We start from the raw sequence: 27,545 nt of genomic DNA, 5'->3' as shown, positions 1-27,545 counted from the left end.
CTCAACAAAACAGTTATCACAAACCACAACCCCAAATCTGCTAGAATATCCCCAAAATAAAACACCCAACTCCAATATGGCAGACCAACCCAACCAATCCCAAGAAATGCGCAACATCAACTCCACAGATCTCCAAAACTTCGTCAGGGAAATCCTCATCGCAAACAACACATCACCGGCACACGCCGAAATAGTCTCCAAATGTCTCGTGTCTGCCGATCTGCGGGGCGTAGATACACACGGCAGTAACCGGATTCCCTCCTACATGGAACGGATCCGACAAAATGCCCTTGACCCAACCGCAGTCCCAACAATCCACCAAGTAACGCCAGCCGTCGCACAAGTCGACGCGCACAATGGGTTCGGTTTTGTGGCTGCACACGAAGGAATGAGTCTCGCTATTTCGATGGCTCAGACCTTCGGCATCGGGATGGTCTCCGTCAAGCACTCAAATCACTTCGGCATGTCTGCGTGGTTGGTGCAGCAGGCGCTGGAGGCTGATATGATGTCCCTTGTTTTTACAAATAGCTCCCCTGCGCTGCCGGTCTGGGGTGGCAAGGAGAAGTTGATGGGTGTGTCGCCGATTGCGTGTGGAGCGCCTGCTGGAGAGGGAAGGCCGTTTATCTTGGATATGGCGCCTTCCATTGCGGCTCGCGGGAAGATCTATAAGGCGCTTCGGCGCGGAGAGAAGATTCCGACGGATTGGGCGCTTGATAAAGACGGGGCGCGGACGGATGATCCGGCCGAGGCCTTGCAAGGTGTGATGCTGCCTATGGGTGGACCGAAGGGCTCTGCGCTGTCTATTATGATGGATGTTTTCTCCGGTGTGCTTTCTGGGTCTGCTTTTGCCGGGCATGTCACCAACCCATATGATCCGTCAAAGCCAGCTAATGTGGGGCATTTTTTGGTGGCTATTAAGCCGGATTTGTTTATGACTATCGAGGAGTTCAAGGGGAGGATGGATTATCTGTATCAGCGGGTTATTGATTCAGAGAAGATGGCCGGGGTGGATCGAATCTACTTTCCTGGAGAACTCGAGATGATGACTGAGGAGAAGCGATTGGCAGAGGGCATTCCTTTTGCCGCAGCTGAAGTCGAGAGCTTGAATCGAGAGGCTGACCTGGTAAAGGTCAAGCATTTGAAACTACAGACTACTCTCGGATAAGAGCGACTTCATATTTTACAATAATAGACGATCACTTATGCGGCCTTGGGTGTCTTTTTGGTAGTCTTCTCGCCATTCTTCTAATGTCCTCGTTTTACACCAAGGAAGCGACTTTTTTAATGTATAACCAGGGATATCGCGATGTCAATCGCATAAGAGTACATGTTGAGTCCAAACTTCAACTGAGATATAGTCCCTCGCCTGACAATGACATATTATTGCTACTTCAAGCCAAGTATCATAAATGTGCTGACCACCTTACTGGTCTCAGATAATAGACCAAGCACAAGCAACAGAACAAGAACGAGGTCAGAACAACTAGCCAGAGAGATCCCATCTTAAAGGAAAAGGCCACGCATTAAGATACATAGACGCAGGCGAAGAAGAAAATGATGCACAGAAGAATGTAAATAGTGTCACAATTGAATTATCGTTGACAGAGCTTCCCTTAAAGGAATAAACAAAAGCTAACAGGGGACAATGGAAAGCAAATAAAGGTTCAAGAGGATAGTGAAATGCTCTGAAGAACACGAATAAGGTCTCACTTTACAGCCAGAGATAATAGTAACAGGAGAAGGGAATGCAAATCACAGATGGGGGTAAAAAACGGGGAAACAGAGAGAAAAGCACAACATTAGGAAGCAAGGAAAATGTAGTCAAGACAAAGGAAATAAAAGAAATGCTAGATAATTAATCAAACACCCGACGGATGAAGAGGAATCCATGCACAAGAAGGGGAAAAAAGCAGGGTATCACGGGCTATCCAAACAACCTCGCTGCTCTTTCAAGCAACTCAAAAGAAGCATCAGAATGATAGGTTGAAACTGCTTCTAAGATCAAAGCTCAAACTGCATGAGTGCTTGGTCAATCCAATCTCATTGCTCCGGTTTGAGATGGAATATTGCTTTTTATGTATCAAATGGCGAATCAACGGTCGTCCCCGGCACGGGATTTGGCACGTCTTCGGAAAAAGTCCATGACTTTACGTGCTGCCCCAGAGCTACCGGAATGGTGAGACCCATCGCGCTCATATTCGTAAGCGTCGGCGAATTTGCGGTGATTTTTCTGCAAAACTCCCGGCCCACGTCCGGATCGACCAACCTGCATCGACTGCCTAGGCACGCTATCGTATGGACCATTGTAATCATCGTAGTAGTTTGGCTTAGACGAGTGATTGTACTGGCCAGGGTGGTCTGCGGAGTTTTGGTAGACTTGCTCAGCTGAGGGAACTCCAAATGAACCGCTCTGATTATCAAATTGAGACCCCAGATCTGCAAACTGTCGATCAATCTGGGCCTCGTAGCTGAGTGGCTCGGTTTGGGTGTGAACATCCTCGCCAGGGCCCTCGTCGACTATTCCCATGGCATCTTGGGTACCATAGCTTGTCGCGCGAGAACGACCCTGCGCCGGACCTGCAGGACCCGTAGCAGGGCGTTGCGGGGCACGGGGGTCGACGGGGCGAGGGATCTGCGAGGTTTCTTCCGGGGTCTGAGCCCGGGTATTGGAGAAACCCCGGAACGAGAAGGATTGTGGGAGTAATGAGAATCTACGCGGACGGGTTTCCACCCCAGACTCGCTTGCCTTGCGATTATGGGGGTACTGCATAGAGCGGCGGGAGTCGACAGACATTCTAGAGTTTTCTCTCGGTAGCGGCTCCTTCATGCTGACAGGTGGGTAACGCTTGTCCTGCTTTGTACGAGTAGCGTTAGACTGCGAACGGCCACCCAATATTGAACCGGAGCGACCGAAAAGTTTCTCGCCTAGGCTGGAAACAGTATTGGATCGCTTATGGCCCTTTGGCGGCTCTTGTCGAGGTGTCGTGTTGAAGGTTGAAGGCAGCTGTTGGTTCTGGGTGCTTGGGCGACCAATTGAGGTGCTCGATACCGGTGCAGGATCCTGTGCAAGAGCGAATTGCCTGCTCTTAGGCTGTGCCAGGCGGCCTTCTGTGTTGGTTGCGGTAACAGTAGGGGCCACCGGCTGTCCATAGGATCCGCGAGAAGGCAAACGACCCGTATTTCCAAAGGAGTTCATAGATCCACCAGTAGCTGGCCGAGGCCCTTGAGACATCGCTATCGCCTGGGACCCAGTAAGTGCTGCGTTGTCCGAGGTCGAGCGCGGTAAGTGACTGGGAAGTGGCTTGTTAAGGTTGAGTACCGGTGCATCTGTAGGCTGGTGCGTAGGCTCTGTCGGCTGCTGCACAGAAGCCGCGATTTGAGCCTCAGATGGAGCCGGGCCTCGGCTGCGTGATGCAGATGATTCCACCAGGGGTTCTCCTCGGGTCGTTTGTGATTGAGGAGCAACATATTCGACTTGTACCGTCCTCCGCTTAGCATCGCGAGGAGTCCTGGACTTTTCGGACGGAGGATCTTGGGAAACATCCCCAGCATGATGATTCAAACCACCAACAGCGGGAGCACTGTTCTGATGTGCCTTCGGTGGTTCACGCACTGAGGCACTGCGGACAAGAGGCGGTGCTTCCTTTTGGCTTTCTGTAGAGATATGTGAGTAACTTGAAGCTTGAACACATGCAAAAGATAAGTCCTTACCAGAGGGGATGGTTGTGTTCGCAATATCCACAACATTTGTTGTGCTGCTTGTGATGTGAGACACAATGTTCGAGAACTCGCTGAGCCAGCTGTGACGGGCAACCTCGAACAGGTCTGCACGTTTCCTGGGATCAGGAACTAGTATCCGTCTCAATAAATCGCGTGCGTGTGGTGTGACATATTCCGGGAATGTGAGAGGAGTCGTGACAATATATTTGTAAAGAAGGTTGATGTTATCGCCATCCGGGTTCGCTGGGTCGTCGTCGAAGGGTAGGTATCCCGCCAACATGGCATACTGAAATTCACAAACAAGTAAGTTCAAAGTCCGATTGTCATGGCGGTAGGGAAAACATACCAAAATTACACCACAGCTCCACACATCCACCTTCCGGCCTGTGTACAAAGAATCGCTCACGACAAGCTCAGGGGCTGCATAGCAGGGACTGCCGCAGCTGGTCTGCATAAGATCGCCTCGCCTTAGCCCATTTGGACCAATTCTGTCCAGTCGCTTCCGTTTCACATATTCTTTGTTGGTCAAGTTGTACTCGGTTTCCTCGTCCAGGGGATCCACTGGGTCGAAAGTGTTGGCGAATCCGAAGTCAGTAATGATGATGTTGCGATTCCGATCAAGTAGCAAGTTCTCCAGTTTGAGATCACGGTGCACAATACCCTTCTTGTGAAGATAACCAACTCCGGAAACCAGCTGAGCAAACAGTCGGCGTGCAGAATTGTCCTTGAGATACCGATTATTTAAGATATAATCAAATAGTTCACCTCCTGAGGCGTATTCCATGATAATACCAATGTGACGGTCGGTTTCCACCATTTCGTGAAGGCGCACAATGTTGGGGTGCGCCAGCTCCCGTAGAATGGCGATTTCACGGTAAATTTTGGGGAGTCGGCTTGGGTTGGTCCCCAATGTGTCTCTTCGGATGAGCTTAATTGCCACCTGGATACTACCGTCGCGCTTCCACCCCAGCTTGACCTTTCCAAACTCACCCTCCCCGAGGGTTTGCCCGAGAATGTACGAGCCAAACGTAGTTTCCTTGCGTTTGATCACGTTTCCATTATTGTAATCGTGCCGACTTCGAGGCCCACGAGCCTCCTCCGCACCGTCGGCGCCAGCTGCACTGAAACCAGATGAAGACGCATTTTCTGTGCCGGCCTGTCGTACCTGTTCTCTCTCTGGGTCTATAGCATGGTCGCTGGTCGGCGCAGAATTGAACTCGGCGCTTTGTTCTTTGACAAAATCTCCCTGGCCAGAAGCACTATCCATTTGCGACTCAGTGGGGTTTGTGACTAGAGCCGTGCTTGATGGTTGTGCCTCCCGAGGTGTCTCCTCGGGCTGGTGCCTCCGTGGCCTACCATTTCGGTCCTCACGGGTGCGATCGCGGCTTTCTTTTCGATCAGACTTGCTCTTGCCTTGTCGGGAACCACTTGTTTTTTCGGTAGGGGCTCCATTTGGACTACGGCGACTGTGGTGGGTAGATGAGGTCCTCGGGGGAGGAATTGGCGGTGTACCTAACATGTCGGGAAAGGCGGTGCGCGCATTCTTCTGGGTGGCTGATGATGTGCTGGTCGATATCGGGGCATGAGCGGGAAGTGGCACGGCCTGCTGACGAGAAGTGCTCATAGCCGAAAAAAGCTGTTCGGGACCAGCCTCAGAAACGGCTTATTAAAATTAGCAAGCTGTTCAACAAGAGCAATGATGCAATGTTTAGCGGAGGGAACGGGTACGCGCTGGGGGGCAATTTGTATCGCGGTCGATATCATACCTCTAGGAGATGCGCAAAGCCTTTCAAGACTTGCTGTGTGACTTGTCCGAGGGAGCTTTTGCAGGCACTGACAAGGTTTGGGTTATCAATTGCGATTGGTACAATTAGCGCGAGGGAGCACAGTGTCCTCCCGGGGGAATTGTTTGGCAAAAAGTCGGGGGCGACCGGTCGCACTTGCCAGATGACGATTTAAAGCGCAATCTATAGGCATTGAGATATCGGTTAGCTTCGATCTTTCCTCAAAATCTTATCGATAATCGCCAAAAAAAATGTGCCTATTTACCCAGGAATGGGGGGTTGGGCAACTGACAGCAGGAGATCGATCGGAGGAATGGGGGGGGAACTAGCTTACGACCAATCGCGCAAAAAACCTTTGGATGAAGGTTCAATAACACCGAGGACACCAGGTCGCAACCTTTTTGAAAGGTAAAGACGCGTCGAAAAACCACTAGTTCCTCGAAAAACGAAAGCAAAGCTCAAGATACCTGCACTGCAGTACTTCAGAGTCCCCCTCTGTCCAGACCCACGATTTGGGGTTTAGGGTCGCACGTTGTCCAAGAGATCACGCAAACGCAGTAGCAAGTGTCTGAGACGCGATTGCGAACCCGATCAACAGAACTCTGAATCAATTGCGACAACAGTTGAACATTGTCGAAGATAGGAGGGGCGGACAGGGGGCGCGAGGGGAGGAAAAAGACGGGAAACACCGGGATGGGAAAAAGGGGGAAGAAGATATTCCCCCAAAGAACAGAATGAAAGAGACCAAAAGCAGAAAAAGAAAAGCCTAAAGGGTTCAAGGATGAGAAGGTGAAGAAGGAAAAGAGGAGGTGAGATACGAGTGTTAGTCTGGGGGAGGCGGGTCTTGGGGTCTTTGGGATATGACCGCTTGGATACATGGAAATTCTATTTAATTACATATCAAGAGCTGTAGCAGCACGAAGTACGGAGTTCTTCCTACAGTATATACTCTGTGGATATGATATTATTTATCTTTCCATCTTCATCTTATATCACTGGTATGATCCATGGCGACAAAGACACCGTTGTGCGCGTATACTGTACTCCGTAGAGTGGATTCGATATTGACCATATATCGATCCCTTGCAGTACTAAAATAAAAGGGCTCGAGTCCTCTCAAGAATAAAGGGAGATGGATTTGACACGAATAATAAATAGGCGCCAAAGAAAGTGTCAGAGGGTTTCAAGAAAAGAAAAAATAAAATAGGGGGTTGTTTCGAATGCTCAAGTGGACACCTTGGGATGATCATTATTAACCATCACAGCTCAGATCTGGTTTTTTTTTTTCCTTGAGATTTGAAATTTGTATTGGATTTCGAGTTTCGGTAAGAATGACAACTCCCTATCTCAGGACTCCGTACCGATTGTTTGGAAGAAGAGTATGATACCTACTCTGTACGGACTACTCCGTACGGAGGAAACTAAATGTATATATGGCTACTTAGGGGCTAGAACCAAAAACGATTTACCCGCACGAACCCTGGAACCACAGCTCCAACCATGGTCACCAGTAGCTACCCATGGTTGAATTTCGATCTAAGCAAATCTTGTTTAATTTCATTTACCAATCTGCAATGTATAGTGTATGCTGTATGTATTATATGTATAGGTATGTATTATATATTTTATATGTATGAGTAATGCGCTTCCCGAATAGTCCGCCAAACCTTACTCGCTACATTTCCCTGGACAATACATCTACTCCGTATCATTATATGTACAATATTGTAGAGCTTTTCTACTTCACCAAACCAGTCTCTGAAAATGGCATTCCACCATTGGACAAGGTGGGCCATGGACAACTGTCGAAGCGATGCGTTGGCAGTTTTCGCCTCAACAATCTATACTATGACCCAATTGATCGTCCAGCGGCAACCGCATATGAGGAGCCCTGTCCAATGGCTTCTCATCGCCGTTGCTTACCCTCCCAACCACCCTCACCTCCTCAAGTTTTGCCTGTTGATTGACGCTAACAAAGACGGTCTGCTGTACAGAGTACTCCTAGCCAGAACCAAAAATCTGTCCAAGGGTTCCTCAAAGACCCAATGGGTGTGAGATTTCTGCATAGCATGTGATCGGAACTTTATCATGGATATACAAACTCGACTATCTACATATCGAGAAAAAAAAAAAAAATCTGACATAGACAAAGCCGGAAGAGCTTGGAAAAATGGGAAATCATGCCGCCGTACCGAGATCATCAAAAACGATATAACCTAAACATCTCCCCTATACGAGATCTCGTTCCCCATAGCACTGTAATGACCGTGGGCGCCAGCCCCCAAATTTTTACCGCTTGCCCCCTGACTTGGTCGTCCCGTCGAGGGACATTGTTCCTGACGCACCATATGCAGGAGGCGGTGTGGGGTTAGGCGATGCACGACGCACAACGGGATCTCTGGCGCTCAAGCCAGAAGGGCCCGAAGCAGCCTGCGCGGCTTCTGCTGAAACTTGACCGCCGTCACCACCACCGACGACAACCTGTTGGCCGTCGCGCATTCTTCCAACAACCATACCCTTGGCAACCGATTTTAGAAGCGCACGACGACTGACACCTGTGGCATCGATGTAAACCAATCCAACGTTCTTGATGCCGCCGGTCAGGTTGGTTGCAACGGTGCCGGCCTCGTTACCGTAGCGGTGGTCGATCATGGAGCTGGCGGCGTTGGCTCCGGAGAAGAGCATGTTCCGGGCGCTCTGCTCAATACCATCGGCCAGGGTTGAGAATGCGATCATTGATTTGTTCAACACACCAGGTTTGTATTCTGGTGGTGGGTTGCGTTTGTCGAAGCCTTTCTTGCCGGATTCCTGTTTGCGTGCCAATGACGCACCTAGGTTCTGTGCAACCCGTCCGACCTGTCCGACTGTGCGGGCAGAAAGATCTGCTGCTCCATGAGAGAGAGTACCGACCTTGCGGATGCGCGTGTGAGTAGCGTCTGAGAACTTCACAGGCTTGACATTTGGCTGCGTCCTTTTTTGGAAATTCTCCGCGCCACTCGCAATCGCACTTGCGAGATATGTTGATCCAGTCACGATAAGACGAGATGCTGTAGCTGAACTCTGAACGAGGGTCGAGTTCTTATACGCTGGGTGTCGGGCCATCGCCAGGTATTCCTCGGAGACATTACTGACATTGACTTGGTTGCCTCCGCCTTCTGCAGGAAGTTCAATTCCCACCGGTCCTGTTTGCGATATATTAGTCGGTTGCTGATGGAAAGTGCTCGTAATTCAACAAACTTACTCTTAGAACCAGGCTTGACGTCGGCATCCTCAACTACATTGTAGCCATCTCCCAGCTCTCCAACGACACTGCCATTTTCTTCATCCACAAGTACAATTCTTCCATGTGCATCTGCCTTCTTTGTATCTGGAGTTCCAACATAACCCTCGCCGGGTGCGTACTCGGCCGGGTTATAAGCAGCATGATCCTGCCCCTTCGGGTGCGGAGTGCGCTCGAGGAATGCAGTGCACTGAGCAAGGATGGATTCAAAGGTATCGATATCATCCTGGGATACGTTTCTGGGGCCTGTGCCAATGCTAGGGAACTGGATACGAATGAAAGCACCAGCCTCGGGACCCATGTCCCAGCGGGGAATCAGATAGCTGTCAGGAGGTTGGTGGAAAATTTGTGTGGTCGCCGGTATCGCAATATCGAGCTCAGGTGGGAGATATAAATGAAGATAGAAATCCTCTTCCGGTGAATCTTCAGGCCAATCTGTCCCAGGACCAGCAGTGGAGGTATTGGTGGGGACCATTAACAATGACAGGGTTTGAGGACCAGACGGCGTGAGTTCTTGCTCCTCGCCATCTTGAATATGGAAAGCACGAATATTATTGACGCTGTATAGCAGTCGCGGGTCGTGTGCTGCGCTCGCCATGCTGGTTGTTGTCACAATTGGGGAACTGCCCGCAAATTAAGGTGCTGATAACACGGTTATGACGTCGTCCACAGGTGGAACAATAGCCGGTACTAAACTGGGTGAACGAGGCTCGGAAACACTTCAAAGGACAAGAGATAATGGAATCTTCAAGATTAGGAGGAGAGGAATCTATTTTCAGACTTCGTAAAGGAGGGGCTTTTTATGAAACTATGCCCGAGCGCTTAGATAACTGAGGGATGACCCGTCCACTCGACAGAAGGAGGCTGTGTTACGCCACACTATATGAACACAGCCACATCATACCCTAGCCACACCTGGTGGGGCACTTGTAATCGCATATGATTGACCATTGTTGTCCCGAGCATCCATCTACCTAGGTATCCATCCATAGACGAAATTCAAAAGCAAATCTTGCCTCATTCGTTGTGCTTGTCCAGATGTCTACGTTCCAAATATTATCAGATTTACACCTGGAAAATCCCTCTGCGTATGATCTGTTTAAAGTCTCCCCCAAAGCGCCATATCTTGCCCTTCTGGGTGACATTGGAGTTGCCAAGGACGCAGGCTTCATTACATTCATTGAGACACAGTTGCGTCAATTTCAAATTGTTTTCTTCCTGTTAGGAAATCATGAGCCCTACCACTCGACTTGGGAGGAAACAAAGCAGGCCCTCCATCAATTCTCGGCGTCTGTCGATCGTCGGCGTTCAACTACAGAACAAGATGGACATCCGGAAACTCTCGGTTCTTTCGTCTTCTTGGATCAGACTCGCTACGATCTCTCGCCAGACGTGACAGTTCTGGGTTGCACACTGTTCTCGCGAGTGAGCGAGGCTCATAAGGAACACGTCAGCTATAGTCTCAATGACTTTTACCACATCAAGGACTGGACAGTTGACGATCACACTGCTGCTCACGAAGCAGACCTGGAGTGGTTAAATAGACAGGTCTCTCACATCGCTGCCTCTGAGCCTCATCGTAAGATCGTGGTTTTTACGCATCATAGCCCAGTTACTCAGGACGGGCGGGCAGTTGATCCGAGGCATGTAAATAGCTCGCTGTCGTCGGGCTTTGCCAGCGATCTCTCAAGTCAGGACATTTGGAAGAGTCCGCAAGTACAATTATGGGCATTTGGGCACACTCACTTCAACGCCAGTTACATTGAGGAGGGTACCGAGAAGATGATCATCAGTAATCAGCGCGGTTATTACTTTTCTCAGGCACAAGGATTTGACGGAGAGCTAGTAGTTAACGTCTGATGCAATACATCCACAAGTTCTGATGCTGTAGCCGTGGTGTGCGAGTATGCACATATTTTGACATAGGTGTCATATAGAACACATGTCTCATTTCACCCCACGGAGGCCAAGTAGTCGAGTCAACCCTCACAGATGTGTGCTTCGCTAATGATAAGTGTGTATAGGTAGGTAGATCGGCTGAATTCCATGGTTTGCAGTCTGTGGGTCATCGATGGGTACGGAGCAGAAGTTGCCACCATAATCTAGTATCTTTGTCGTATCTGATTTATGTCATACCAATTCAACTTGCAGCTGGGTACTTCTTCCACGACCACTCCAACAATATCTAAAAAAGCACAAAGGATAGTTATTATTTTTGTGCATCATGTCTTTAGACTTCTCTGTTTGTCGGGGCCTATTTTCAGCCAACACTAACTCTTCAAATCATCGCAATAATTTTCAATCCAACTTCATTTTTTCATAGCCTTCATTCCTAAAGTCTATAAATAGATATATACAATTGGGCTCGTAACTCAGTGGTAGAGTGCTCGCTTTGCATGCGAGAAGTCCGGTGTTCGATCCACCGCCAGTCCATATGTTTTTGGCTGTACTTGACTCCCTTCAGGACCACTGATGGCCTTTGGGAACTTACCTGATTATGTTTATAATTTTAAAGATACGGCAAAATGGGTTCGTATAATTTGGATATAGCGAATACCTGCGTTTTACGCTCGGATGCCGCTGCTTCTTTTCCACCATAGCAATAACGAATTTACCCCCTTACTACGATGCTCCATTACCTTCAATCTCTCTTTATCTCACCAGGCCCCACCTACCCTAATCTGTATTAGGATATAGTTCCGCTGGCTTTGCATTGTCTACATCATAGGTACAACATAGTTACCTACGGTCAATTGTCGTGGCATACAGCATTTCATGACTCATTAAGAATGCCATTTTGGGCTTAGGGCTTTAACAGTAGTCATTCTAGATCACTGCAGGTGTGACTAACTACTAGTCAATATGACTCCATAGATCCTCAAGTTGAGAGTAGGCAAGATCTGGCGATGTAGTCTAATTTGCATTACGCCCCTGAATCGTCCCCGAGCAGCTATGTTGTAGCAATACCATACTATCTAGTGGCAATTTTAATGCTTCCCGCCTTGGGAATTGGCTTCGCTTTGCTGGCATATACCAACATGACTACTTCCCACTTCAGGTCTATCCGAATTTTTGGTTAAATCGGATACACCGGAGACTTATCTCACGCGAGGCGAAGCATTACAGTACTTCTTGAAATCAGTTTTCCCTACACACTCTTCGAAGTTGACTCCGGGAAAATGATCATAACACGCTAATCTCCTTTAGATCACCGCCGCGTTTGTTCGACAGAACGCTAATGGTAAGCACCGTGACCACGATCCTGCTGTCAGAATAACGGGACTTCAACAACGATCATGTACAGTATCTCAATTATACGTAACTTAACGAAAAGTAGGTAGGTAAGGTTGCGGATCAAATCTTAATCTAATCAATGTGTAGCTAAGATACAATTTTAGCTCATACAAATACCTAGACAACTGAGAGGCCTGTATCCTAGATTCCCTCACTCGTGGTGTGAGAATACCAAAGCTCTGACCTCGACGCTAATCCTTGGAGACGGTTTTCCCGAGAAATTCAAGGGGGTAAATGACGTGTGAGGAGCATCTGCAGTATATTTTTATTAGACCAGTGTACTCTGTATGGCTTCTCCAGTTCGTAATTTGGAAGGGCTTAAAATAGGGGTATAAGCTGATAACACGAATGGCCGACCACTTACATTTGACACTGCCCTCCTTTGTATCAAAGCTTTTAAACAGAAGCACGTCTTCAACATCCTGTCCACTCATATAATACCATTGATATCTATCATTCGGCTTGTACTGTGGATAGAGAAGAGTACCAGTATAATCACCAAGTATCATATCTGTTTCGATTAGGTTACCCAGGTCCAAGGCTCGACCATCACACATAGCAATAGGGTGATCTTCAATCGGTCCACTTATTGGTCGCCAAAGACTATTCGTATCAATTAGGGCCAAGTAGTCAATTGGCTGTCTGCTGCCCAAGGCATTTGGAGGGTAGAGAGAGGGGGGAGATAGACTCTTCTGGATCCTGGAACTCACTTAATTATTTGGACTCGTCTAGAAAGAAGGTGTTGAGATTCCTCGGGGAGATGATTCCGAATACGCTCCATCATGGGAGTTCCAACCTCATCCCGAGTGAGAAGCGTGTCTTGAATATTGTCAGCATTCATCGACTTTGATCCGATAGACTCGGTCATCTTGACGGAAAAAAATCTGTAACTCACCAATATGAACCTGCCGGGCAAAACCCTGCAAATTCGGATTCCTCCGTCTTCGCTCCTTTGCGCTTTTTCGCTTCCTGATCTATCAACATTGAAATATAGGTCAGTGGCTGTGGGCAAAAGTAGATTCACGTTACCTACTTTCCAGTCGAAAATCAGAATCTCATCGGCTGCCTCAATCTCCTTTTTCAAAATAGCCTCGCATTCCGGCAAAAAGATACTCTTAATCTTTTCTTGGTCCGAATAATCATACGGCTTCGTAAGAGCCGGAGCGTGGCATCTTTTATAAGCGAAACCATTAGTGTCAAGATTAAACGGGGGCTCCTCCGCCAAAGCCCTGATATCCCTTATAGTCTCCGTTTGTTCTGCCGCACAGAATACTAAATTGGTCGTCTTCTCACGTTTTTTCCCCGGTATTCTTCGCCTAGCAAATTGCCCAATTTGATAGGGGCGAGTATCAGCGTAGCTGGGTTGCCATTGGAGATATGTCAATCTTGCTTCGATATCTGGCATACTTGACGCCTCCCGGAATATAAAATCACGTGAAGAGGAGTAGAATACACTTTAATCCAGCAAGTACGCAGGCTAGCAGCTTTTTATATTTCAACATCTTTGTTCACTAGCTCAGGCCCTCATGTCATTGCAAAGTAGTTCAGACGGACTAAGCCGAAGGTGGTAGCTACCTACTATAAGGAGGTGAGTCATTACGGAGAGAAAGGCCAAAAACACGGGGTTAGGCGTTGACCATATCATAAAACGCAGGGGTCCAATCAATAATCGTGCCAAGCGCCAAACACGCCGGAGTTTAGCCCGCATCTAGGCTTCGGCCGCTATGTACCTTCGCAATAGGCCCTCATATTCTAGTTTCAATCCGATAGAGTAATTAGTCCTTCGGAAACTAAGCTACAACTCACCATGGACTTTCTGACGGGGAGGTCTATCTGATACAACTGCATGTATTCATATTATCCTCTGATCGGGCTCAATCCAAATTTGCATGAGGAGTTGTGGTTTCGTGATGAGATGCCTGGCTATCTTGTGTTGTACATGTTTGTCAATTCAAGTGGTATTGTGAAATGTATGTGTCCAATCATGATGTTGAAATCTCTGTATTGCAGCATCCGCTTTCCTAGCAAATTATACCTACCTAGGTAACTACCTATGTTGTAGTCACCTAATGGGCTGAGGATTACTAATCTAAAATTACTGAACAGCAGGATTAATTGATCCTCCGGTATGCCGGTCTGTATGCTCCTACAAAGCTGTTATGCCTGAGGCAATGATAAATTGTCAAATACAATGGTATCCTGAAATGTAGGGGTCCAATCAATGGTGTTAAAATCTCTGTATTGCAGTATCCGCCTTCCTAGCAATTTATATGGGCGGCGGATTACTAATTCAAAAATACTGATCAAAATGGATAAACTAAATCTCCGGTATGCCGGTTCGTATACTCCGACATAAATGGGGCTGCGGGATTTGGGTTTGCGCTTGCCTGTTATAGGAAAAGGGCCCGCAAACATACCGAGCCAATTGTAGCGAATTCAAACATTGCAAACTTATTGCCTGGATGCGAAATTTTGACCGAACGTTCCTCACTGACAGCAATTGCGAAGTTAAGTGAACAGCTCGCTCTTCCCACCGAAATATGATAGAACCCGAAACTCCAAAGGTCGAGGCTTTGCAGGCCAACGTTGCTGTGCCGAACATGGAGATTCCGAAGCGCGATGCCACAAATGATTCTGGCGCCGCGGGCGTGGACGAGCCTCCATCCAAGAAGGCACGATTGGATGAACCCTCTCAACCGGCAAAGGTAGATATGCGCGATAGAGGAATGGCACCGATCAAAGCAGAGTATGTCCGACTTCCCCCTTAGGGATCGCAAACTGCTAATTTTTGCTACTCAGGTACCGCATCGAAATCACACCAAAGCCCCGCCCTGCAGATGAGACTAGTCCCGATGATGCCGCCGAGGCCGCTCCCCGCGATGAGCGTGATGGTGGTAAGAAGGACAAAGGAAAGAAGAAAAAGAAGGGCCAAAACACCAATCGCAGTTATGGTACATCCAAAGATGCGAAGGGCCTCTGCAGCACGAGAATGTTTGCCAACGAGTTCTCCGCCGAAGAGTGCCAATTTGGCGAGAAATGTCGATTTGAGCACGATTTGCGTGTTTATCTGAAAGATCATAAGCGCGAGGATCTTACAACGCTGAAGATGTGCCCCGCCTACGAAACCCTAGGCAAATGTTATTCCGGCTGGAAATGTCGCATGGTTGGCTCACACTCAACCGAGAGAGAAACCGAAGACGGCAAGAAAGAATTGATTTTGCTGGAGGACACAGAACGTATGAAGAAGGTTCAGCATCGTGTGGCCAACGCAACGCCCGACGGAATTGTCAACATCATCTCGAACGAAGATAAAATCGCGCTTATGAGAAGGCGGGAGGATACCCCTCGGGCCGATTCCTACACCAAATGGGCCACAGAAGTGTCTGCAGAATTGGAGAAGGCGATCCACCAGCGATCCACCATCCGTGACAAGGGTGAGCTTGTTGAACCGGACGAACAAGCGAAGATCGACGTACAGGAGAACCGTGCTCAGTTCCTTGAGCCTCCCTTCATGCCATCAGAGAAGCGTCGCATTTATTTCGGACCGGAGACACCCGTGTTGGCTCCTCTCACGACCCAAGGCAACATGCCATTCCGAAGACTCTGTGGGGATCTGGGCGCGCAATTCACATACTCAGAGATGGCTATGAGTATGCCTTTGATCCAAGGCTCAAGGTCCGAATGGGCCCTAGTGAAGGCGCACGACTCGGAAATGGCACCACCAACCGTTATCCCGGGCGATAATATTGTTCAGGGCTACGATAATTCCAAAGACTCCAGGTTCGGCGCCCAAATTGCTGCTAATAAGCCTTGGCAAGCTCTTAAGGCCACTGAGGTGTTGTCAAAGTTTACACCCAACTTGCGCGTCATTGACTTGAACTGCGGCTGCCCTATTGAACTTGTATTCCGTGATGGAGCTGGCTCAGCTCTCCTTGACCATCATTCCAAATTGGAGAAGATGATTCGCGGCATGAATACTGTCTCGCAGGAGATTCCAATTACCGTCAAGATTCGCATGGGAACCAAGGACAACCAGCCTACCGCCCAAAAGCTGGTCGAGCGTATGGTCCTCGGTGGATACGAGTCTAGTGTTTTAGACCTCGGGCCCCCAGGTGCTGCAGCCATTACTCTCCATGGACGTAGTAGACAACAGCGCTACACCCGACAGGCAGACTGGGGATACATTTCAGACTGTGCGGCTCTCATCAAGCGTCTTAACAAGAAACAGGATGCGCTTACCGACACTATCCGTGAGCCGGATGCGCGCCACATGCCCAATGGTGGCAAGACTTATTTCATCGGAAACGGCGACTGCTACTCGCATACTGACTACGACGACCACGTCAAAAATGCTGGTGTGGACTCTGTGATGGTGGCTCGTGGAGCTTTGATCAAGCCCTGGATCTTTGAGGAAATCCAGACCGGCCAATATTTGGACAAGTCTGCGACTGAGCGTCTGAGCTATATTGAGAAGTTCGTCAAGTACGGTCTCATGGCCTGGGGCTCCGACGAGCATGGCGTTGGAACGACTCGTCGCTTCTTGCTCGAATGGCTGAGCTTTACCTATCGCTATGTTCCAATCGGACTGCTGGAATACCTTCCTCCGAACATCCAAGACAGACCCCCTGCTTGGCGCGGCCGGAATGAGTTGGAGACGCTAATGGGCAGTGGCAACTACAAAGACTGGATCAAGATCACGTAAGTTTGCTTTCACTGACCTTTTTCTGAATTGATTGACTAACCATCCATCATTTTCATAGCGAAATGTTCCTGGGTCCTGCTCCCGACACCTTCAAGTTCGAGCCCAAGCACAAGTCGAACTCCTACGAGGCTGAGGGTTGAAACAAGGCCTCTATCTAAATATCACATGTCCTAGAATTGTACATAGAATCATTACGAATGCATTGCCCCGACATTTTAGCAAGGCGCTGAATTCTTTGGGCAATTATTTATGCGTTAAAAGGGGCTCTCGATGAGCATTGTTGCACCAACATTATATGTCGCCCCCGTCCATCGTTCACCGCGGTAATCAGTGAGCTCACGCTGGTGTGACTTGCATAAAACCATGAAAGCCTAATCGACCGTCAAGAGTTGCTCGTAGAAACCACCAAATCCGCGTGCGCGATCATGAAGATGAATCTCCAGAATCCAATGACGCTTGAACCCATCACGACCCGACAGGCCCATTGAGTCATTATTGCCCTCGGTGATATAAAGTGAGATTTTATCCCGCGGAATACGTTCATGAGGGAACGACCCGACGAGATGGCCCGCAATATCTGCACCGAAATCGAAGCCCTCCTGTTTCGCAACCTGACAGGAGATGTTGTATAGCTCGTCGCCCGACATATCTGGGTTCTCGCGATATTTTGCCTTGACTGTATTCCAGATCGGCTCAAGGGCATCCCGCAGCTTCAATTTATGTGGATCATTTCCTAGGACAAAAGTGCGCCCGAAGTCGGCTTCCCAAGCTTCAAAGACCGGCCCCAGGTCAACAACTAGGATATCATCAGGCTGGATGACGCGATCCGGAGGGTTATCGTTGAACGGACTCAAAGTGTTTGGTCCACTGCGGATGACTCGTTTGTGCCAGTGGGTTTTGATACCATAGCGATCGAGTCCTAGTTGGTAAATTTCTGCATTTAAAGTCTTTTCGGTGATTCCTGGTCGGATCAAATCACGTTCGATCTCCTCGAAGAGAGCGACAGCTTTGTCTTGCGCACTTAGAAGCTGGGATGCTCTTTCAATCTCTTCGGTGCTCAGATTATCGTGGGCCATAGTTTTGAGAGGAGATATAAGAACAGTCAATGGGGAGTGTCAGGATCAAGACTTGTGGATGTTGCATAGCTATATATATATATATATTGCTACCCCAATAGCCGAAACTTCCCCACTCGAGGGGTATCCTTTCCCGGTGACTCATCGAACACGATGTATCTGTACGGAGTCCGGAGTATATAATTGGTGTGTCGATTTGTCCGACAGACTTGGGAACTATGGTGAAATGACAATGGAATGATGATCTCTAATCTTGAGATCTAACATTAGTGACTCCGTAGATGTAGATCTTGTGATAAATACATATAAGGGATTTCAGTGTTACATAGCAATTGGATGAATCATATTGGGGGAATTCAAGCATTCCAATTCAAGTAACGCGCCATCTGTGAGGTAAACATCCAAATGTCTCAGGAACGACAAGTCAATCGATCCTGTCCTAATTAGGGTTGATGACAGCATCACGTGCAGATCCCCCGAAGCCATGACGTCTTCCTCCGAACTTGAAAAACTTCTATAAGACCACCTCGTCTCTTGATCTCCCCTTCAATTGCCTCCACTATTTGATCGGATTTTCTCTTGCTTTAATCCTTCTGTATCCGTGCTTGTTCACTACAGAATTCCTGTTTCTCGCATTTGTTTACATTGCCCCCCCTAAGCGATCTTTGTGAAGGCTCTCGACACCCCGCCCCTTTTGATTAGGAATTTCGAACAGTCGCTGGATTGATAATATACGACAAAATGACTCTCTATTACTCCCTTGTAAGTTCGCCAAATCCCTTCCCCGTTGCGCGTTGTGGTGCTGCCCCAGAATCGCTGCAGCCTGCAGCCTGAAACTGTCCACCCAACCCAAGCTGCCAACGTTATGTCTCCAGTTCCTGCCCCTGTATACTGACGCAGCTCTATTTGATAGGTGTTCCTCCTTTTGGTGTTCGAGATGGCTGTATTCTTGGCCCTCGTCATACCTCTCCCTCACACCATCAAACGCAAGCTGTTTGCGTTCATCTCGGAGAGCCCGATCATCGCGAAGCTGCAATATGGACTAAAGGTAGATTGCCACCTAAGAAATCTGAAATCTTCAGTCGCACAGCTAAACTCGCCCCCAGATTACATTTATTTTCATCCTCATTTTGTTCCTCGACTCCGTGAACCGTGTGTACCGTGTGCAGCAGGAACTTTCCGCCTTCACCAAGGACGGCCCCGGCATGGGGTAAGTAGGCAATCCTCGGGTATTCCAGCAAAATGTCTAACCACTGTCATCAATAGAGCCGCCCACCTCGGCACCGACCGCATGGAGGTACAGGCCCGCAAGTTCTACTCGCAGCGCAACATGTATCTCTGTGGATTCACTCTGTTCCTCTCCCTGATCCTCAACCGCACCTACACCATGATTCTCGAGACTCTCCGCCTTGAGGACCGCGTTCGTCTCCTCGAGGGTGACAAAAAGGCCGGCGGAAAGGATTCTGCCCGTATCGCGGAGGCTGGTTCAGTCGGCGAGATCGGTCGTCTTAAGGAGCTCATCGAGACCAAGGACCGGGATATCGAGACTCTCAAGAAGCAGTGCGAGGGTTTGACCCGCGAGTACCACAGTCTGGGTGACCAGATTTCCAACGAAAAGGGCGACAAGAACGAGAAGAAAGACCTGTAAAAGGGTTGCATTGTTCGATTCTGCTGGATTCAGACTGTCGAAGCCCAAGCTTTGGCAGACTATCTCTCGCACATCTTTATGTTTACTTCGAACCAAAGCCTTCTCCCTTGTTACAACCCTCTCGGCAACAAAATCAATCGACACATTCTGGATCAAGTACTGTGCATAACTACCACAAGTGAGATTTGCAGCTGCTACGAGTTCTCTCACGCTGCATTGATTTCCATGTACTAGCTGATATCTCTTAAGATTTTTCGGTAGGATCCATAGTGCTGATTCTATAGCACTTTTCATATCCAATACGATTTCACCCTTTGATATTTAATAGTCTTGTTGGTATCTGGTGCACTACTGTGAGACTTGGTCGCCGCAAGCGCGTTAGAGTTCATTAAGAGCTAAGGACCAGACCAAAATAATCGTCACGTCTAGAGATCATAAGTTATTCGTAAATGTACATAGTATATGGATCGGCTGATCACGGCTGGACAACAACAGGTCGACAAGTCAAACCAGGAATGTCCAAAAGCTAGGATATACGAGCTCCTCCTCAAAGATCCTTCGAACCTGCGCGAGCACAAACCGCTCAACCTTCCCAACATTCTTCAATACCTGCTTCCCATCTTCCTTGCGACCAATCTCACTATCCACCCGAATCTCCTGTAACAACCCACCCTGTCGCTTCAGATCCTTCTCCTTCTGATCGCTCCCAGACCGAGGCCGACCATCATTACTAGGATTTTGGCTACCCTGGGACTGCTCAGATCCAAGCAGTGCATCTGCATCCTCTGCAGAAAGGAAACAGAAATGCACTCGCTTGCGGATATACGCGACAACGGCAACTCCATCAAACGTGATGCCTGTAACGTTCAACTTTAACGGCAGACCCACAAAGCTGGGCATCGGGTAATCAAGCAAGATCTCTGCGGTCAGGGACATGCGCACGTCGCCAGCATATTTAGCATGGCACAGCACCTGGAAGTCCTCAGGACGGCGCTCGCGCATGCGCGGCGGGATGGGGAAAGATTGATCTCCGGCGGGGTCGTCTGGTATCTCTATCGAAGGCTGTGGCGCGTCGATGGGGTCACTATTATGCGGATTTGACCCGCTGCTACCGGTGTGGCCAAGGGAGGGATGGGAGGGAAGCGTGTTGGCGGTTGAGGGTCGGGACGCGGAATGAGTGGTATCTAGGTCTGCCTCTGCCAGGTGATGTGCGCCAGCAGGGCGGGCTGCTCGGGACCTAGGTCCAGCGCCCATACCTGAATCCGACCATCCACTTGCAAATGAAGTGCCACCTGCTACGGCGGCAAGTGGTGTCTGAGTGCCTGATAGACCGCCCAACGACCGCATGTGGTATCCGAGTGTTGACGTACCGCCAGGAATACCGGGTGTACTGGCGCGAGGCAGGAAATGTGGGTTGAGGTGATCACCTAGTGGGGATCGAAGCGCAGATGGCTGGAAGCCTTCGCCGGGGTATGGATGATGACTGAAATTATGAAGGCTATGCGCGGTTGGGTTGAAGGTCATGTCATCTTCGTATGGGGATTCGTGGAGCTCGGACATGAGCTCCTCTGAGGCGACGGAGGTGTCGGCATCATCGTCATCTTCCTCGTAAAAATCCGCGAACGGTTCGCAGAGGTCTTTTATCTCGAGATCCGGGGCGATGGTCCCGAAATCGAAGGAGTGGACCTGGACCGATCGAATAAAGCGCGGTAGGGTGATCTCTTGAAACTTGTCGTGTACGAACGACCGGATTCGCTCTGCCAGGGCTTCCCCGTCCGGGCCGGAGGTGGCAGCTGCCCAGTCGACTTCAATTGACATTACATATGCACCACTATAGCGCTCTTGATGTGGGAGAAATCGGAAGCTGAGGAGCGGAGTGACGGTATCACCACGTGATATAAATGATGTTGACCAGTTGGCGCATCCATGTAATGATAAAATGTTTCGTTATGCACTATGTGCTAATTCCTATATAATACCTTTCATAGCAACCGTGGACTGTTCCTATTCAGTGACCCTATCTATTTTGATCTGTTCTTCGCTCGGGATTTTGATGGGGATCCAAGTTAGATGAAAGTCAGTGATCAAGGCTCGGTTGAGCTCAGGGTTCCCAAGGACATCTGCACGCCGAAGATCCTGGTAAATTGAATAGCTCTTAGCTCTCGAATTTCTTTTTTCAACGATTGGAATTCCCGACGGAGCACCGAGATCACTTCCGTATTGACTATGGTCTCACCTCCCTAGCCCATGAGCCATGATTAGCATATGAGAAATGTTTTCCACCCCATGAAAGTAGATCAGTGTCAAGTTGATTGTACCGAGGAAAACACGCACAGCAGATCCTTGGGCTTTCCGATGAATATGGTGGATCTTTGGTTCGTGAAAGGCTTCCTTCCGAAGTCCTGTAGTTATTCCCTTCCAACGACCGTATACGGTATCACCAAAGACGGCATGTATAAAATCTTTCGTAAGGCATACAGATATAGAAAATATAGGCGACGGTGGTTGATAGTCTAAATGGGACTCCCGGCCCATCTTCTCAGAATCGAAACTACCATCATCGGATTGAAGAAGTTGCTGCAATTATTTCCTGACTTAGAATGACTATGGTCGAAGCCGGTGTTCCAAAGATGGATCTTCTGCTCTGCCTCGTTTCTCCAAGTCTGATCGTGCACAGGGGATCGGAATGCCACCAGGCAGAAGGATAGTACACAGGGGATTGAGGTGCTTGGGCATTGAAAATTTGGTCCAATTGCTCTATCAGTATCACAGAAAAAAGTAGTACAAACTATTAGGCTTATCATATGGAACGCAGAGAAAAACACCCGCAATTCCGTTCATCACATAGGAAGATTCCATTCTGAATCGTCACATGGTATCTCTGAGCGACAGTAGAGTAGAAAAGTTGCTCAGCATTGTGTCTGACCTTTTCGCCCAATTCGGTAGGTATTTTGTTTGAATGTATCACTTCTTCCCATATTCCCATTGTTTCATTGGTCGAAGCAAATGAAGAGTTTCCGCCGAAAGCTCATGGGGCTTATATTCACCCGCCGTGAGGATGGTGTAGTTGTCTGCAATAAACTGATGGAATCAGAGCTGATCGGGTCGGAGATTGCGTATGCTGGAGGACTGGTCTGTTTCCGCCTCAGTAACTTGAATTTTCTTATGAGAGATGAACTCTATCCCATCACTGACCTTGAGTTCGTCTCGTGTAAGAGGAGATTTGCATAATTCCGCCATTATACTATTGAAGGGATCATCAATGACGCACTGCCCTTGATGCTTCATGCCTACTCATAGTTGATTAGCAGCCCGCCGGTGATACACCTATAAGTCGATCAGAAGGGAGAACAACCGTGACGTATCCTCTGACTGTAGATGCCCACACACAGCGTCGCAGAACTCTTGTTGTTGAGCTGGACAATCAGCCGATAGTCTCAGTAGCTTTGAGCCATACTTTCCAGCGGAAGCGGGTATTGTCCCTGCGGTCGACCTAGATATTTCCCTGACTCGACGATTGAGGGAGTAATGTGTGAAGAAAAAAAACGTACTATTTTCAGATTATTTTAATCCCCCGTCTAGGTCCAAAACGAGCGACTTGAGCCTAAGTGGCACAGGCCTCCGAACTATCAGGGACTTCATAGCGCCCTTTAGGGTACATATAAGACTTCCAACGCTTCAGTTCCACCGTATGCTGTAAAAGCAGGATTGTCCCGCGATTAATTTCATAACCTTGCAAGGTTGTAAGCGACACGTGAGAGCTACTTTCTCTGGCATAGACGAGATACTCGTGCACATCCAATGATTCTCTCAAAACTAGCGTACAGTGCACTTTTGCAAGCATATAACTCAGAATTTAGAAGCGTAAGAATGATCATTCAATTGGGTTTCTCGGCCATCCTGTGCTGGCATAGGTATGAGTTTGTACAGTACTTCGTACAAGATGATGACATTGAGAGGCAGCCTGGGGGGCACACGGTATATACCGGGATAACCCCTTGTATTCTATGTTGTACTGGATATGGCCAACTACGGCGCCAGAAACAAAGAGAAAAAAAAGCCACTTGGCCACGCAAGGAGCTTTGACGTGCCGTGGGGCAAACTCCTGGGGATTCTTCCAACTTCGGATGGAATCCTTCGGAATCTTCCTCTATCCAGAGCCATATGGTATAGACTTGCCTTGGAGGTGTGATAACAGTCCTATAGGTATGTATCTACTCATTGATCAAGGAAGTAGAATGCGGAAGATATATGGCGTAGGCTAGGAAAACCGAGAACTATTAATAAACCAACAAACCCAGGGTTTTGGATATTGGTCGATTCTCAACACCGAAAATCAGCTGATATATATCATATGCGGGACTAGTGCAACCCAGGTGTCTGTGCAGCCTATCACCTACCTTGTAGCTTGGGTATCCAAGCCGCGTCTAATGTTACCGGCGTTCTCGACATTGTACTGACCGAGTTTTGCCCGGGAAAGTCCTCCAGATCTTGGACAGTCCGAGAGCGTTGTCCACAAACTTCCCTTTTTTTGCGGACTGGACTTCATTTGACTTTGTGTCATACGATGAGAGGATGGAACCGATTTCCAGGCGCCCATACCCTTGTAACTCCGATGTGACAGGTTCCCGAGGGTGTTCGTTCCTACGATCTAGCGTCCGATCGACACCGCAGAAAGCCAGAATGCTAAAATGCATGACTCGCGTATGCACAACGTGGCCAGAGCCCATTCTCGCCAATAGGGAATTTACATACATTCGGCCTTGCCGACAGTAACGTCACATCCTCGCCGTATCACCATAGCAGACTTCTCATTCATGTGGATTTACTAGGTCCTACAATGCTTTAAAAGGTAAACATACCGTATTGAAGGGAGTTGCTCGTCAATTCCTCGATGCAGAGCGTGTTAGATTGTTTGGAGCTTTTTTGTCCAGTCTACTTTACTAGAAACAGAGAAACATGGTGGAACATGCGCCATCCCCAGTCGTTGGGCCCCATCTTGCACGCACTTCTCCCTGTTACCACAATCTCGCAAGAGCATCTCAAGTATCCATTATTATTGGTCATATAGTCCAACAAATCTTCTTGCCACCAACGACAGAGATATGCCATATCATTGGTTGTGTTGTGTTCGTGAAAATACGGCATACCGAAGATCCTCTTGGCAGATCAATCGAATATAGACTCGGACAACGATTGCTGTGATATAACACGTGGACATCCTGCTGTGGCGTTGAGATAATTCGAACCCGCGAGAGCCGCCAACGGAAGCACACGTCTTAGGCCACCCCTGGGTAGAGCGCAAGAGACAGTGGTCTCACGGACAACCGTGTGGTTAGTAGGCTATCACAGACTATGAGGCTATTGCCTACACAATGCAGGCCTGGCATCACTGTTGAATAACGGAATCCGTATGCAGAAGGCTATAGAACTCAAGCACGAGTAGCAAATGGCAATATAAAAATCTCATAAAACCAGAATAATATCATTCAGTTCGTATTAAAAAAAATGCCAAGTTCTGTGGTCTCTGTCCACGGGACAGTATTGTCTAAGGAGAGGAAGATCCGAGCACGCGTAGATAGACAGGCCAATACAGAGAACCACCGGCGAATAGTGACAGGAAGAATGCAAAAAGAAAAGTCAAAACGACAGCCCGAAATGCCAGATACAGAAAAGTGTCCACCCAAATTCCAAAATGACCGACGCGAGGCAACAAATAAGATTGTCACCAAATAGCAGATGTGATACAAGGGCATCTTCTTCTATCTTGAAGCAGACACAAACAGGGCGGGTGACCCATTCACTGGATGACCATGGGACAAAGCGATGGATCGTTCTCCAGCCTCCGAGGCATTGGGTGCCTATAGTGTCTTGTTAGCCAAACCCTATGAGAGCAACGGCTGCCTCAATATAAAAGATATAACTCACACCCGGAACCAATTTAGCCACCGTGACGAGTGCAATTAACGTCAAGTCGTTGACGACTTTTCTCGTGGACACCTAGACACTTAGGAGTGCCTTGATGGGCGCAGGGCACCACACCCTGTTCTTGCTGCTTGCAACCGCAGGCGTATTCAAAGATGTAGACGCTACACATATTGAAGTTTGAGTGAAGAGGTCAAGTTGCAGAGGATTCAGAAACAAGTACGGCGAATTGAAGATCACTGAGTTCGAAGATCTCAAAGACTAGATGTTGATCGATATGGTGAGAAGCAGGAAGGGGGTCCATGTCTGGCTTTATAGTATTCGATGACTACCTCAAGAGAAGTGAAGTGACTGCGCAACCCAATAGAAAAAAAAGCAAGAACCCATCACCGACATTCGTAGGAACGGTTCAGTCCTTCCGTCCCTTCACAAGCGCTGTAACTCACCCATCCAGATGCGCCATATGCAGGCAGTAACTCGGTGATCACTTGTTGCGCAGTCAAAGAGAAGGTGATGGAGGACATAAAATGGTATTCACATGCGCCATATCCAGGGCATATGCTTTCACCAACAGAAAGCAGAGTCCGTGGTAGGTGGGCCGTTAGAGTGTGGTGTGCCTCCAGGAGGATTCAATTATTGATATGGGGTTCGCGAGCAGCAGGGGTTGCCCGAAGGCGACCGAAGCCCTAAGCGTGACTACCGATGCAGTTTCCAAATCCCACAGGCTGCAGGAGGCACTTGACATCACTCTAAAAGCGCCGTAGCCAGTGTTAGGGCTCATCCTCTGAGCGCCAACATTGACCCCTCTCTGGATGGTACCCCATAGGGCCAACGCTGCGGCCGAAGCGTGGATCAGGAACATGCTTTGCCCCATCTGACAAACCTCTATGATCCTGATACCTAACCCTAAATGTGTGGCTCATACTTTAGAGAAGGCACCTGCCACAGCTTTCTCATAGTCTTCACTAGCGGCGCAGGAGATACGACTCATTGAATGAGGCCGATGGGATTGTGATGACTCTTCTTGAAATTCGGGTCTCGGGATATCCAACGTAGTTCCGAGATGTACGTGCGTTAAGACCCCTGTATAGGACACAAAGAGCCTTGGCTCCAGACCTCCATGGTATTGTGCTGTAAGACTAGATAGGCAGACCGCTGAAAGTAGTATCGGGAATCAAGCGAATTCACAGGAGGCTGTCCCCCAAGCCAAAATCCACCACAAATCATTCTCGACACGGTAGGAGGTGACTTCATTGACTGTTTTGCAACGGGCCCCGACTTGTGGATGTAGGCGAATAAGGCTCATTTCTATGGCGCAGTTGGTGATAATCGCAAATTCTGCGCGATTAAAATGCGAAAGACTGCATGATGACAAGGCATTTTTAATAAGTTTTTGAGGTCAAGCGAGTAAAGGATAAGACCAATTCCGAAGCCAAGAAAATTCAAACACGGTGTAGTATAATATCGGCTTTGGCCGAGTGTGATATTAGCCAAGAGGCGTTCATTTTCTGATCTAGCGCGATCGTGCAGCAGGGCCAAGGATGGAAAGAAATCAATGATGGCCTATCAATTGATTCTAGAGCGCTAATGACTGGTGACAAGCACCAAGTTCCTCAGCCATGGCACAGTAACGTTGATATGGGTTCGACTGAGGCTCTCCCCTTGCTGAGCCGCCGGTCCACCGGGATATTAACTCCGAGCGAGTACTGACGCGCCGGGCTAGGGGCGGCAAGGCACAGCGACGCAATCGACAGGTCGAGACCAATTGCTGAGCAACCGTTTTGCCGCTGTTGATTTGTTTTACCCCGTAGATATTGCAGAGAAGGAAAAGAAAGAAAAAAAAAAGAAATGCTAAAAGCCAATGAAAAATACAAACCGACATTGTTTTGAATTTTACTGCATGAGGGTTGTACCACGTGATCCACGTGCTCCCAAGGTTCAATTTGAAGGTTAAATGAACTCGAACCTTGGAAACAAAATAATTTTAATTTGAATCTTAACTCTACTTTGAAATTTGTTTCGAACCCAGATCAGTTGAAAACAAATTCTCACATGTTACGCGTGGACGTCCTGGAGTGACAATTACCCGAAGACGGTTTTCGGTTACAGTAAACCC

At 48.4% G+C, this 27,545-nt stretch overlaps 10 protein-coding genes across 10 annotated transcripts; 5 read left to right on the top strand and 5 right to left on the bottom strand.

Moving 5' to 3' along the window:
• Nucleotides 1-76: 76 nt before the first annotated feature.
• N7500_004426 (Ldh family oxidoreductase) lies at nt 77-1,165 on the top strand (the record flags this gene model as incomplete). The annotated part of the gene is made up of 1 exon (XM_056675572.1): nt 77-1,165. One exon carries the CDS (start codon nt 77-79, stop codon nt 1,163-1,165), a length of 1,089 nt encoding a protein of 362 aa, XP_056530572.1.
• A 927-nt stretch (nt 1,166-2,092) lies between these two features.
• N7500_004425 (putative serine/threonine protein kinase (Kin4)) lies at nt 2,093-5,344 on the bottom strand (the record flags this gene model as incomplete). Its single annotated transcript, XM_056675571.1, has 1 exon — nt 2,093-5,344. One exon carries the CDS (start codon nt 5,342-5,344, stop codon nt 2,093-2,095), a length of 3,252 nt encoding a protein of 1,083 aa, XP_056530571.1.
• Nucleotides 5,345-7,268: 1,924 nt separating this feature from the next.
• N7500_004424 (uncharacterized protein) lies at nt 7,269-7,559 on the top strand (the record flags this gene model as incomplete). Its single annotated transcript, XM_056675570.1, has 1 exon — nt 7,269-7,559. The coding sequence occupies one exon, from the start codon at nt 7,269-7,271 to the stop codon at nt 7,557-7,559; it is 291 nt and encodes a 96-aa protein (XP_056530570.1).
• A 234-nt stretch (nt 7,560-7,793) lies between these two features.
• Nucleotides 7,794-9,382, bottom strand: N7500_004423 (senescence-associated domain-containing protein; the record flags this gene model as incomplete). The annotated part of the gene is made up of 2 exons (XM_056675569.1): nt 7,794-8,686; nt 8,746-9,382. 2 exons carry the CDS (start codon nt 9,380-9,382, stop codon nt 7,794-7,796), a joined length of 1,530 nt encoding a protein of 509 aa, XP_056530569.1.
• A 440-nt stretch (nt 9,383-9,822) lies between these two features.
• N7500_004422 (Ser/Thr protein phosphatase superfamily) lies at nt 9,823-10,644 on the top strand (the record flags this gene model as incomplete). The annotated part of the gene is made up of 1 exon (XM_056675568.1): nt 9,823-10,644. One exon carries the CDS (start codon nt 9,823-9,825, stop codon nt 10,642-10,644), a length of 822 nt encoding a protein of 273 aa, XP_056530568.1.
• Nucleotides 10,645-14,618: 3,974 nt separating this feature from the next.
• dus3 (tRNA dihydrouridine synthase DUS3) lies at nt 14,619-16,920 on the top strand (the record flags this gene model as incomplete). Its single annotated transcript, XM_056675567.1, has 3 exons — nt 14,619-14,824; nt 14,878-16,776; nt 16,839-16,920. The coding sequence occupies 3 exons, from the start codon at nt 14,619-14,621 to the stop codon at nt 16,918-16,920; spliced, it is 2,187 nt and encodes a 728-aa protein (XP_056530567.1).
• Nucleotides 16,921-17,151: 231 nt separating this feature from the next.
• On the bottom strand, nt 17,152-17,856 carry N7500_004420 (M24 family metallopeptidase; the record flags this gene model as incomplete). Its single annotated transcript, XM_056675566.1, has 1 exon — nt 17,152-17,856. The coding sequence occupies one exon, from the start codon at nt 17,854-17,856 to the stop codon at nt 17,152-17,154; it is 705 nt and encodes a 234-aa protein (XP_056530566.1).
• Nucleotides 17,857-18,597: 741 nt separating this feature from the next.
• On the top strand, nt 18,598-19,504 carry N7500_004419 (putative BAP31 domain protein; the record flags this gene model as incomplete). Its single annotated transcript, XM_056675565.1, has 4 exons — nt 18,598-18,618; nt 18,770-18,904; nt 18,963-19,066; nt 19,123-19,504. The coding sequence occupies 4 exons, from the start codon at nt 18,598-18,600 to the stop codon at nt 19,502-19,504; spliced, it is 642 nt and encodes a 213-aa protein (XP_056530565.1).
• A 504-nt stretch (nt 19,505-20,008) lies between these two features.
• Nucleotides 20,009-21,322, bottom strand: mdm12 (ERMES complex subunit MDM12; the record flags this gene model as incomplete). Its single annotated transcript, XM_056675564.1, has 1 exon — nt 20,009-21,322. One exon carries the CDS (start codon nt 21,320-21,322, stop codon nt 20,009-20,011), a length of 1,314 nt encoding a protein of 437 aa, XP_056530564.1.
• A 186-nt stretch (nt 21,323-21,508) lies between these two features.
• Nucleotides 21,509-22,039, bottom strand: N7500_004417 (uncharacterized protein; the record flags this gene model as incomplete). Its single annotated transcript, XM_056675563.1, is given in 2 exon segments — nt 21,509-21,728; nt 21,741-22,039. The coding sequence occupies 2 exon segments, from the start codon at nt 22,037-22,039 to the stop codon at nt 21,509-21,511; spliced, it is 519 nt and encodes a 172-aa protein (XP_056530563.1).
• Nucleotides 22,040-27,545: the final 5,506 nt, after the last annotated feature.

The sequence above is a fragment of the Penicillium coprophilum genome (genome assembly GCF_028826855.1).
Source record: "Penicillium coprophilum strain IBT 35676 chromosome Unknown utg000004l_segment0_segment0, whole genome shotgun sequence".
Lineage (NCBI taxonomy): Eukaryota > Fungi > Ascomycota > Eurotiomycetes > Eurotiales > Aspergillaceae > Penicillium > Penicillium coprophilum.
Note: the sequence above shows the minus strand (reverse complement) of the source record. Positions and strands in the feature narration are given on the sequence as shown.